General features: G+C 55.9%; 1 protein-coding gene across 1 annotated transcript; it reads right to left on the bottom strand.

The window, feature by feature from the left end:
• Nucleotides 1-1,509: 1,509 nt before the first annotated feature.
• On the bottom strand, nucleotides 1,510-8,583 carry LOC138843114 (cocaine esterase-like). Its single transcript, XM_070062580.1, has 11 exons — nucleotides 8,458-8,583; nucleotides 7,068-7,209; nucleotides 6,285-6,418; nucleotides 5,945-6,203; nucleotides 4,903-5,001; nucleotides 4,514-4,654; nucleotides 4,332-4,412; nucleotides 3,977-4,121; nucleotides 3,413-3,550; nucleotides 2,831-2,903; nucleotides 1,510-2,402 (listed from the first exon to the last, which is right to left on the bottom strand). Coding segments are annotated over exons 1-11 (1,401 nt in total). The 5' UTR covers nucleotides 8,460-8,583; the 3' UTR covers nucleotides 1,510-2,215.
• Nucleotides 8,584-10,868: the final 2,285 nt, after the last annotated feature.

Genomic DNA, 10,868 nt, shown 5'->3' with positions numbered 1-10,868 from the left:
GAACTCAGTCCCGGTCTATTGCATGGTGTCAGGGATCCAAGTAGGTGAGCTCTCACCTGCTGCCACCCTGGGTATATGTGCCTGGGATGCTGGAATCAAGAACAGATCTGGGTGGGGGCACCTCTTGTGGAACCCGCTTCCCATATGGACGTTGGTTCGAGTCATGGCTACTCCGGTTTCAATCCAGCTCCCTGCTATTGCACCTGGGAAAGCAGAAGAAGATGGCTCAAGTCCTTGGGCCCCTGAATTCACATGGGAGACCCAGAAGAGGCTCCTGGCTTCAGATTGTCCCAGATCTGGCCATGGCAGCCATCTGGAAATAGAGGCAGTCGATATAAGCCCCCCCCCCCACCTCTGCCTTTCAAATACATGAATAAAGCTTAAAAAAAAAAAGAGCAGATCTGGGACTCAAAGGCAGGTGCTTCAATATATCATTGTGGGTGTCCCACATGGTGTCTTAACGGCTAGGCCAAGGCTCCCTCTGTCGGTGGCACTTCTTAAGGTCTATCCCCCTGATCACTTGTGACTTTCCATGTCCCCAGCTCCCCCCAGAGAGGTGTGTTCTGCACATTTCATAGGAACCTGTGGATCTGAACCCAGCGAGGCACTCCTGAGCCCCTGGAGAGGCACACACTTCAGTGGCAGCTTCCAAAGCCTGTGTCCCTCCAGGCTACAGGGAAGCCAGCGTGGCACAGGATCCAGCCTCAGCACTGGGAGAAATAGTGTCGGGAACAGCCTCGAGTGGCCTTTGGTACCCGCTGAGAATCAGCCATGGCTTCTGAGTGCTGCCCCTGCCCCTGCGGTCACAGGAATCCATCAACAGAGTGAAGAAACACCAGCAGAAGGGGAGGAAACAGTTTCAAATGATTCATCTGACAAGGGATTGATGTCCAGAATATATAAGGAACTCAAACATTTGCCTTTTAGAAAGGCAAATGGTCTGAATGCGTAAGTTTCCTAAAGATGCTACACAAAATCTAAAAACTCTGAAAGCAGCCAACATCACTGGTTATCAAGGAAATACAAGTCAAAACCACAACGAGAAACCAGCTCACCCTGCTTAGAAGGGCTACCATCAAAAGGACAAAAATGATAAATGCTGGTGACGAGGAGGAGGAGGGGGAACTCCTCTACACGGTTAGCTGGAATCTAGGGAGGTCTTCAAAAAGCTAGACACACACCTACCAGGTGAATTCCTGATCCTGGGCGAATATCCGAAGGAAGTGAAAGCAGCATGTCAAGGAGACACCTGCGCTCCGGGGTTCGCTGCGGTACTGTGGGCAATAGCCGAGCTGTGGAAGCACTGCGTGTTGATGGGCAGATGAAGATGTAAAGCTGTGGTACATACACAATGCGGTGTGACTCACCCATAAAGGAGAGTGAAATCCTCTCACTTGTGCAATGTGTTTGCACGGAGGACACTGTGTTAAGTGAAATAGCCAGCCGCAGAGAGACAAGCACCATGCTTACACTCACTTTTTTTTTTTTAATACTTATGTTTATTTATTTGAAAGAGTTACAGAGAGAGGTAGTGCCCGAGAAAGAGAAAGGTCTTCCATCCGCTGGTTCACTCCCCAAATGCCTGCAGCGGCCAGAGCTGAGCTGATCCAAAGCCAGGAGCCAGGAGCTTCCTCCAGGTCTCCCATGCAGGTGCAGGGGCCCAGGTACTGGACCATCCTCCACTGGCTTCCCAGGCCATTAGCAGGAAGTCGATTGGAAATGGAGCAGCCAGGACTCAAACCTGCACCCATATAGGATTCCGGCATCCCAGGTTGTGGCATAACTGGTTGTGCCACAGCACTGGCCCCTGCACTCACTTGTAGAAGCTACACAAGTTGACCCCGTAGCAGTAGAGAGGACAACAGTGGTCACCAGTGGGTAGGAGAGGCAGGAGGAGAAGCCTCTGCAGAGGTTGGGTAACAGTTACCAGAATACAGCTGGAAGCAAGAGGGTGTAGAGCTCTAGGTCACGGTAGGGTGACTGAAGTTTACTCCTTATCGTGTATGTCAACAGAACTAGAAGACAGAGTTCAAGGATCCTTAAAGCAAAGAGCGCTAAGTATCTGATTTGACCTTTGTAGCTGCATGCACGTTTGCGGCATGAATGCTGAATGGGCCGGCTGAGTGGATGGCCGTGGATGGAGGATTCAGCCGGCAGTCCCTGCGGTGGTGCGGGCACTTTCTCCTGAGCCCTTCCTCCTGCCTAACACAGGCGACTACAGCTCTTTGTGCTTCTGCTCAGGCCCCATCAGCTCCTGGACCCTCTGGGGCAGATATTTGGTCCAGAATTTGCGCCTGCGGGCCTTCAGGGCCTGGCCCACTACAGGATGCACGTTCAGCTGCAGGTATCGCTCGTCCTGGTCCAACACGGGCCAGTGAGGCAGGCCCTCGCTGTTGGGATTCCTGCAGGAAAGACGTCAGGAAGGGTGCACCACGGTCACTCTGAGTCCTGCCCAGCCCAGCCCTGAGCACCGATCTGGCGTCTGCCCAGGCCACCTTGCACGCCAGGAGGGGTGGGGAATGGGTTTCCAGAAGCAGGAGAGCAACACCTCCCCCTAGTGTCAGGCCCATGTGGGGACCCAGCGTCCTGACCTGGCCTGACCCTCCCTCACAGGGAGTCACTAGGCAGAGCAGCTAATGGCCACCCCAGGTCACTGGGAGATGGGAAGAGTGTGCCTGGGGCCAGGGCCCCTGTTAGTGCCAGTGGGTCCTGCAGCTGCCGAGGGCGATATCACGTGACTTAGGACCCTGGATGCTGGTGAGGTCCCCACAGAGGAGGGAGGGCAGAGGGTCCCAGGTCCCTGGGGAGTTGAGGGGGGTGGTCCTCTCACCTGTTCCGAGCAAAGTTGGCCCAGTACTTCATCACCCTCCTGCTCAGCAGCTCCTCCTCCTCAGTGAGTAGCACTGCATGGGGGAGGGGCAGGGTCAGCTCGGCCACCCCAGTCCTGCTGCCCCATCATGCACCACGCTCCCAGCCCAGGTGGAACTTGACTCTGAGTGTCCCAGGACTGGCTGTCTGCCTCCTTCCTTCATTCCCTGGGGGGCTGGGAATGCCCAACACTCTCTTCCTCAGCTCAGCCTCTAGGTCACTGGACACCTGCTCATTCCTGGTCCAGAAAATTCCTTTCTTCTTCTGACTCAGGGAACTCATTTAGGAGACAAATACGCTTTCAAAATACCTGCCTCTGCTCCCCCGCTGGACCCCGAGGGTGGGCAGAGGAGGTCGGGCCCAGGTTGCCGATGGAGGGCTCTGGGATTCCAACCCTGGTCAGCCTTCTGAGCTGTGAGATGTTGTGCACCTGAGCCCGCCCTCTGTCAGAGCCTCTCTTCTCCATCTGTATAGCACAGGCGATGCCGCTGTAGGGACCAGGCCATGCTTGTGCCCCATCTCCAGAGGAAGGAGGAAGACTCACCTTGAGTGCCCCCAAAGAAGGATCTGAAGAGAAGCAGAACCTCGTCACCATGGTCAGCCTTCACATGTGGCGGCTTGGTGTCCTTGAAGAAGCTGGGCCGATGCTGGAACTCATAGAAGTAGACAGGGGCGTGGCAACCTGGGGCATCGGGGTGGCAGGGTGGACAAACCACTGTCTGCAGACCAGTTACCTGAAGCTTTCCTGCCTCACCCTTGATGACGGGCTATCTTGTTCCCGGTGGACTAAGTGATGGAACAGCACAAAGTGGAGCAGGAGCAGTGGGACCAGCCTAGGTGGATTCACGGCCTTGGACTTCCTAGCTCTGTGGTCACGGGAACGTCCCTGAAGCCTGTTCACCTCCCCTCAGCTTCCTCATCTGTGAACGGGGGTTTTCTGCCTCCTGGAGTAGCCATGAGGAGGAACTGAGATGAGGGGCATCAAGAAGCTGAACTCGGGGGCACAATAAGGACGTGGACAGGGACCAGGACAGCACAGACCTCACCAGGGACCCATAGTTCTGAGCTGCTTTCTTGCCAGATTGGCCTTGGTCACAGATGAACTCACGCCGAAAATGTGCCACTTGGAGGGCAGGCATCGCGAAGATCAAGTCCCCCATCATCTCCAGGAACCGGGTCTTGAGGGTCTGGGGGTCCTCACTGCTCCCCAGATACTCCTCCATCAACAGGTCCCCAAACTCAGGAGGCAGCATCTGGCGCAGGTGATGGAGAACATGCGGGTTAGACTCTGGGGCAGAGGGGCGACAGGTTCAGGGTGGAGGAGTCAGGTCGTGGGATGGGAAAGAAAAGGGGGAAAGGGCCACGGTGACCCCCCACAAGCCCAGCCTTAGCTCATGGGGTCGTTGCACGGGCAGTATCTTGGAGCTGCCCTCTCCTTTGGAGCAGGAAGCCAGGAGCCCCACCTTCGGTTTCGAAGATCTCTGTACAACAGCTTGCATGGTCCCTCTGTCTATTGCATTCTGTTGGTCATAGATGCCCATGCTCTGGGAGTGAGAGGAGAGTCTCAGGTTGGGTTGGATGGTTCTGGAGCTGAGTGGCCCCCCCATCCATGCTGGACACACAGTGGCCTGGAATCGGGCCTCACCGAGGGGATGATCCAGCCGTACTCATCGTTGTTGACACCAATGATGCAGGGGACGGGTCGGAAGTCGGCTGAGGACAGCAGCTCCTGGGGGTGCCTGGGCAGGAAGGCCCCGTCCACCACAGCAGGGATGATCTTGAGGGCCTGAGGGGACACTCAAGTCAGGGCACAGGGTCAGGTCCCAGACCTTCTCTGATGCCTTCCACCCCTCCCTGGCTCAGCCCAGTGCGCTCACACCCACCCTCAAGAGGCTGGGATGTCCTCACCTCCACTTCCCACCCAGGACCATGAGGACAGTGAGGCATGGAAATGAGGTGCCTGGCCCAGGAAGTATGATGGGCACTCGGACCCTCTGCCCCCCTTCCCGCCATCCCCTGTGAACTCAGCCTGACCTTGGTGATGGCCAGCATCTCCTCTGCACTCTTGCCCCGCAGGCAGTCCACGAAGGCCTTGGAGTTCTTGTGGTCACAGGCAGACAGGTTGGCCACCATCTGTACAGGGACCAAGCAGGGGCTAACTCATCCTTGCAGGGAGGGAGTGGAATTTACCCAAGGCCCTGGAGGGGACGCACAGGTGCACCCCAGATGTCACAGGAAATTGTATGCTATTTGTGTAGTTTTTAAAAAATAAACATATCATATAATTCCATGAATGTTTTATAAGTATTTATTTATTTATTTGAAAGGCAGAGTTAGAGAGAGAGGACACACACAACACACACACACATGCGAGAGAAAGAATGAGAGAGAGAGATCGTCCATCTGCTGGTTTATTGCACAAACGACTCTAAAAGCCAGGACTGGCCAGGAGCTTCTTCTGGGTCTCCTACATGGATGCAGGGACCCAAGGACTTGGGCCCTTGCTGCTTTCCAGCCGTATTAGCAGGGAGCTGGATAGGAAGTGGAGCAGCCAGGACTCAAACCTGCACCCATATTGGAGCTGAGGCTGCAGGACACAGCTTCAACCCACTGAGCCCCAGCGCTGGCCCTGATTGTGCAGTTTTGATGTTGCCCCAACTTCCCCTAAATTCGCAGGTACCAGTCAGGGTGACCAGCACAGCTGCTTAGATGGTTGTGCCCACCCTGGAGGTCCCCAGGGTGACAGCGTGGCAGGGCACAAGCAAACTCCATCACCGCAGTTGCAGAGCTGTGTGAATGCTGACCCCCCACCACCACCCTTCACAATTCTGGGCAGGCGCCAGCTCTGAGGCTCCCAGTGGTCCTTGCTAGGCTCAGTGAATAGACAGAGTAAGAGAGGCGCTAAGAGACATGAGGTGAGGCAGCAGGTCGGTTCTCCAGGTTCTCCCTGCCAACCTCAGTCCTCCCTCCCCGATGCCCTGCTCACACACGACCTTTCTCCCATGTCTCTCCCATCAAGTCACAGGCCACAGGTCCTGGAGAAGCTGCTGGGGCTTCTGCAGTGCAGGGGACTCACTGTGGAGATCACATCAGACGAGTTCATGATGAAGCGGGGGAGCAGGACCACCCCACTCTGCAGGATGGCTCCGTGGAAGAGTCCTTGGGACATGGGTGACAGCACATGTGCAGAAACACTTATGGCACCCACAGACTCGCCGAAAATGGTGACCCGGCCAGGGTTGCCACCAAAGTGGGCGATATTCTGCTGGACCCAGCACAGCGCAGCCACTTGGTCCAGGTAGCCCCAGTTGCCAGCGGCGTGCTGGTCTCCAGTGCTGAGAAGTGGCAGGGACAGGGGTCACAGGGCTGTCCTGGTGCCACTCTTCCCGCAGTGCCCACCCCAGCCCCGGTCTCACCTGAAGAAGCCCAGGACTCCCAGGCGGTACTGGATGGTGACCACCACCACGTCCTCAAATGCCACCAGCGCAGAACCGTCATACATGGAAGCCAAGCCTATAACCAGTGAACCCCCATGGATCCACACCATCACCTGGGGAAAGTCAAGGCCAATACCACAAGGTTCCCACCCAGCCTAAACCTCACCTGGGCTGCCACCCGGACTACCCAGCACTTGGCTCGGTGCACCTGCTCATGGAGACAGAGCTCCAGCACGGGGCAGGACCTGGGCCCTGTTTCAGCAGGAGGAGCTGGCCTTCCATAGTTTTTCCTCCACTTTGTGCATTAAAGCCTGGTTCCATTACTCCCAGAACTCCTTGTGAGGTGTCAAGGAAACGGGTGTTCCCCTGGTTGTCCCACATGACATTAATCAAAAGTGTCCCGTGAGTGCACTTGGATTCAATTACTTTACTATTAGCACTGACCCTCAGATAGTCCATGGCTGGGTTTTGATGACCTCTAAGTGCAGGCCTTGGGCCCCTGAGTGGTCTTCCTGGGCACAAGCCAGCTGGGTGGGTCCTAGGTCTGTCCCAGGGCCACAGCCTCTGACTTCCGGGAGCCCCTAGGCTCTGAGACTCGTTCTCTCAGGGTCAGGTGCCCACCTGGGTAAGAAGCATTTCTTGGCTGATGTTGAGAGGCTCCTCAGCAGATCACATGCCGTGTGGCCCCTCCCATCCTATGCTTTCTCATCTTGTAGCAGAAGGCAATGCCCCCCACCCCGGCCGACCCTGCCCCGCACTCACAGGCAGGTCAGAGCCCTCACGGGCACGGGCAGGCGAGTAGATGTTGAGGTACAGGCAGTCCTCGGACACGGGGATGGACGGCAGGGTCAGATTCACCAGTTTCAGAGCCTGTGTATTCATGGCAGCAATGTCCTGCAGACACCTGATGACCGCCCACGTGAGAAAGTCAGTCCAGGGGCCGGCCGGGGCCAAACCGGACCTGGGTCTGGACTTTCTCCCTGCAACCTCGGTCCTCCCTCCCCGATGCCCTGCTCACACACAACCTTTCTCCATGTCTCTTCCCATCAAGTTGTAGGCCACAGGCTCTGGGAAGCTGCTGTGGGTTTCTGGGGAGGTCTCAGTGTTGTCGAGGGCTCTGGAGCCCACTGCCTCGGAGCTGGGAAGCCTTGATTTTAGGGGACTCTGGGGAAACCCGCTGATGAAGTGTGATGACATTCACTGCTGTAGCCCGGTCCCCACTCAGGCCTGGAACAGGGCACCGCCCACACACAGGGGTTGCAGGAACGGAACATGGAACTGCTCCTGGAAGGGCAGTGGGACGTTCCCCATCCTACACACACACTCTCAGGGAGCCTCCTCACTTCAACACAGGTCCAGTCCTAAGGAGAAAACAAATCCCGGGGCCAGCACTGAGCAGATAAAGCTGCCGCCTGCAGTGCTGGCATCCTATATGGGCGCCGGTTCGAGACCCAGCTGCTCCTCTTCCAATCCAGCTCTCTGCTTTGGCCTGGGAAAGCAGTAGAAGATGGCCCAAGCATGTGGGCCTCTTTTCCCATTTGGGAGCCCCTTTAGAAGCTCCTGGCTCCTGGCTCGGATCAGCGCAGATACGGCAGTTGCAGCCAATTGGGGAGTGAACCAGTGGATGGAAGACCTCTTCCTCTCTCCCCCCCCCTTCTTCTCCCTCTCCCTCTCCTCTCTGTGTGTAACTCTGACTTTCAAATAAATAAATAAATCTTTAAAAAAACAAATCCCTTGGCCACAGGCACCTGGCTCAGTGACTCTGGACATTGTCCCCAGGCAGCCACCACCGCTGCCCTCCTCAGGGACCTGCAGGATCTGCTGCTGGAGTCAGGGGCTGCTGCCTGCCTCGCGGAGCCCCCTGAACCCGTCCTGGGGACAGCGCCCCGACTGAAGAGTCTCTGCTTGTTCTTCAGTCCCTGGAGCCGAGGCCCTCTGAATGCCAAGCCAGAGCCAGGAACCTGGCAAAGCCACTGCACCTCCCCCCGGAGCCATAGATGATTCATGGGAAAAAGGCTCATGGGAATCTGCTGAACACGGAGGGAAAACAGACTGGGGTGTGGGTGAACAGACAACTGTGCCGTGCCCAGGGTCTAGAAACCCCTGACCCCACCCCAGGGCCGGAGCTCCCCTGTGCCCTGGGAGGACTTACATGGCTGGGTGGGAGGTCCCGTCCCTCACTCCACTCCAAGCTTCAGCAGGTTCAGGAGGTGCAAAGCGCAGCGGCCCCACAGGTGGCTTGGCAAAGGGAATTCCCAGGAAGGTGTGGACGCCCGCATCAGTGCCTTCCACGTGGACCAGGCTCCCGCGCACCTGCCCCGTGTGCGTGTTCCGGATGGGGCTGGCAGAGTCCTGGCCTGTGGGCAGAGAGGTGTCAGGTCGGGGCTCCCCATGAGCTGCCCGCCCACACTGCTGCTGTGGCCTCTCCTTGGCATCAGCACCTCGGCCTTGCCAAGGCCTCGGACCTACAAACACTGGCTTTAGCAGCTTCCTGCCTGAAATGCTCTCCCCTCACCTCTCCGCTGACTCATGACCCATTCAGAAGAAATATCCAGAATTAGTAAACGGCAGAGGCAGAGAGCAGATGGCTGGGCTCTAGGAATGAGGTTGGCGGGTGTTGTGGAGGGAAGGTGAGTGCATGCGGCGGCCTCTGAGGATCCTGAAACCGTAACTGAGCAGCAAAACCTGAAAACGAGGGTGCAGCTACGGAACTGGCCATGGGCAGAGGCTGGAAGAGGAACAAGCTAGAGAAGCCTGCATCCCTGGAAGTGCTGGGCTAAGGCTGCTGCAGGCAAGTGCTCAGATACAAAGAGACTAGGAAGGGGCTAGAAAATCCAGAGACTGGTTAGGTGGCCCTGCCCAGCATCCTGATGGAAACGTGGACAGTAAGGCCACGAGCCATGTTGTCGAGAGCTACCTTATTGGAAACTGGAGTCAAGACCACCTTTGTCACACAGTTGTGTCCATGCCCTGAGTGATTCATGGAAGGAGGAGGAATTTGAGAGAGATGACTTAGGATAGCTGTTGAAAGAAATTTCTAAGCAAAATATATAGAAGGAGCCGAGGGACTGGAGCTGTAGCGTAGCAGGTAAAGCCACTGCCTGCTGTGCCAGCATCCCATTTGGGCGCAGTTTGAGTCCCGGATGCTCCACTTCCAATCCAGCTCTCTGCTATGACCTGGAAAGCAGTAGAGGTTGGCCCAAGTTTTTGGGCCCTGTACCCACACTGGAGACCCGGAAGAAGCTCCTGGCTGCTGGCTTTGGATCAGCACAGCTCTAGCCATTGGGACCATCTGGTGAGTGAACCAGTGGATGGAAGACCTCTCTCTCTCTGCCTCTGCCTCTGCCTCTCTGTAACTCTGTCTTTCAAGCAAATAAATAAATCTAAAAAAAAAGAGTGCAGCTATTTGAAAGGTTCACGAAGAATAAAGTGTATTTAAAAAGAAGAAGAAGGAGGAGCTGCATGGGTATTGGTAGTTACTTTCAGTGAGATTTACCATGAGGCTCAGCAAAGGGAATCGGTTTAAAAATGTGGGAAATTCACAGCCTGCTCACTCAACAGCAAAGGAGTTTGGGAAAGAATATCCATGGTGTGGCCAAGGAACCACTTGCCAAAGAGATTCCTGCAGAAGGAAGCCAGGCGCTATGCATCGAGACAACAGGGCATTCTGCAGCCTCCGGGGCCATCCCGCTTAACACAGGCACAGGAGGCTGGCAGGGCAGAGTGGTTCCAGAGAATGGCCATGGTCACTGCTTTGCTTCCCATTGAAGTGCTCTGTGGCTATTCCAGCCGTGTTAATGAATACCCAAAGGGAGCGACCCACAGACCTTGGTGGCATCTCTCGGGTGCTACATTTGCAGAGGTGCGCAATTCACGTCTTATGGTGGCAGTGGGGGTCTTGGTGGCTTCCACTGAGATTTCAAAGAAAAGTTGGGGAGCCAGGCTGAGTCCTCCTCCAGGGGAGAAGCCACAGCAAACATTTCCCACTAGAATGCACAGGAAGCTATGGCACAGGACTATTCTTCTTAGACCCTGGAATTGTGTAGCCCTGTTCCTCTGACCCCCACACACTGTGCAGTGCCAGGTTGGGAAAGCTGAGGGCACCAGCACACCACCTGAAAGAGTGATGTAGGCAGGGAGGTAGCCAGAAGGAGCTGAGGGCTATACCGCCCAGACCCTAGCCCCTTCCGTGCTGATCCGACATGGCTGCAGGTTCAGCACAGCCACTGCCCATCATGCACCTGAGTTCGCGTCCCATCATGCACCAGACCCTACGCTGCTTCCTAGATTCCACCACATGCTCTGAAGCCACATGTGCACCAGACATGGTGCAGCTCCTAGAGAGAACTACGTGCGCTGCAGCCCTGCCCAAACCTCTGCTTTCATTAAATATTCAATTAGGCTCTGCCTTGGGCACTACCATCCTGTAAAAGGACAACACCGAATCTTGCAAATTGCAACACTCATTTTCTCCTGAGATTGCCCACATTCCTGAGGGTGTACTTTCCCTTTGTCTTCAAATAAACCTTATATTCCTGCTCCCCTTTATCTACGTCTCCTGGA

This window comes from Oryctolagus cuniculus, chromosome 18, assembly GCF_964237555.1.
Source record: "Oryctolagus cuniculus chromosome 18, mOryCun1.1, whole genome shotgun sequence".
Taxonomy (NCBI): Eukaryota; Metazoa; Chordata; class Mammalia; order Lagomorpha; family Leporidae; genus Oryctolagus; species Oryctolagus cuniculus.
The sequence above is the reverse complement of the archived record's forward strand: the minus strand, read 5'-3'. Positions and strand labels throughout refer to the sequence as shown.

Coding starts and splice junctions, on each gene's coding strand:
- LOC138843114 (XM_070062580.1), bottom strand. Junction 6,204..6,284: donor GGAGTCCTGGGCTTCTTCAG/GTGAGACCGGGG, acceptor GCCACTTCTCAG/CACTGGAGACCAGCACGCCG. Junction 3,551..3,976: donor CCAAGTGGCACATTTTCGGC/GTGAGTTCATCT, acceptor CCGATGCCCCAG/GTTGCCACGCCCCTGTCTAC.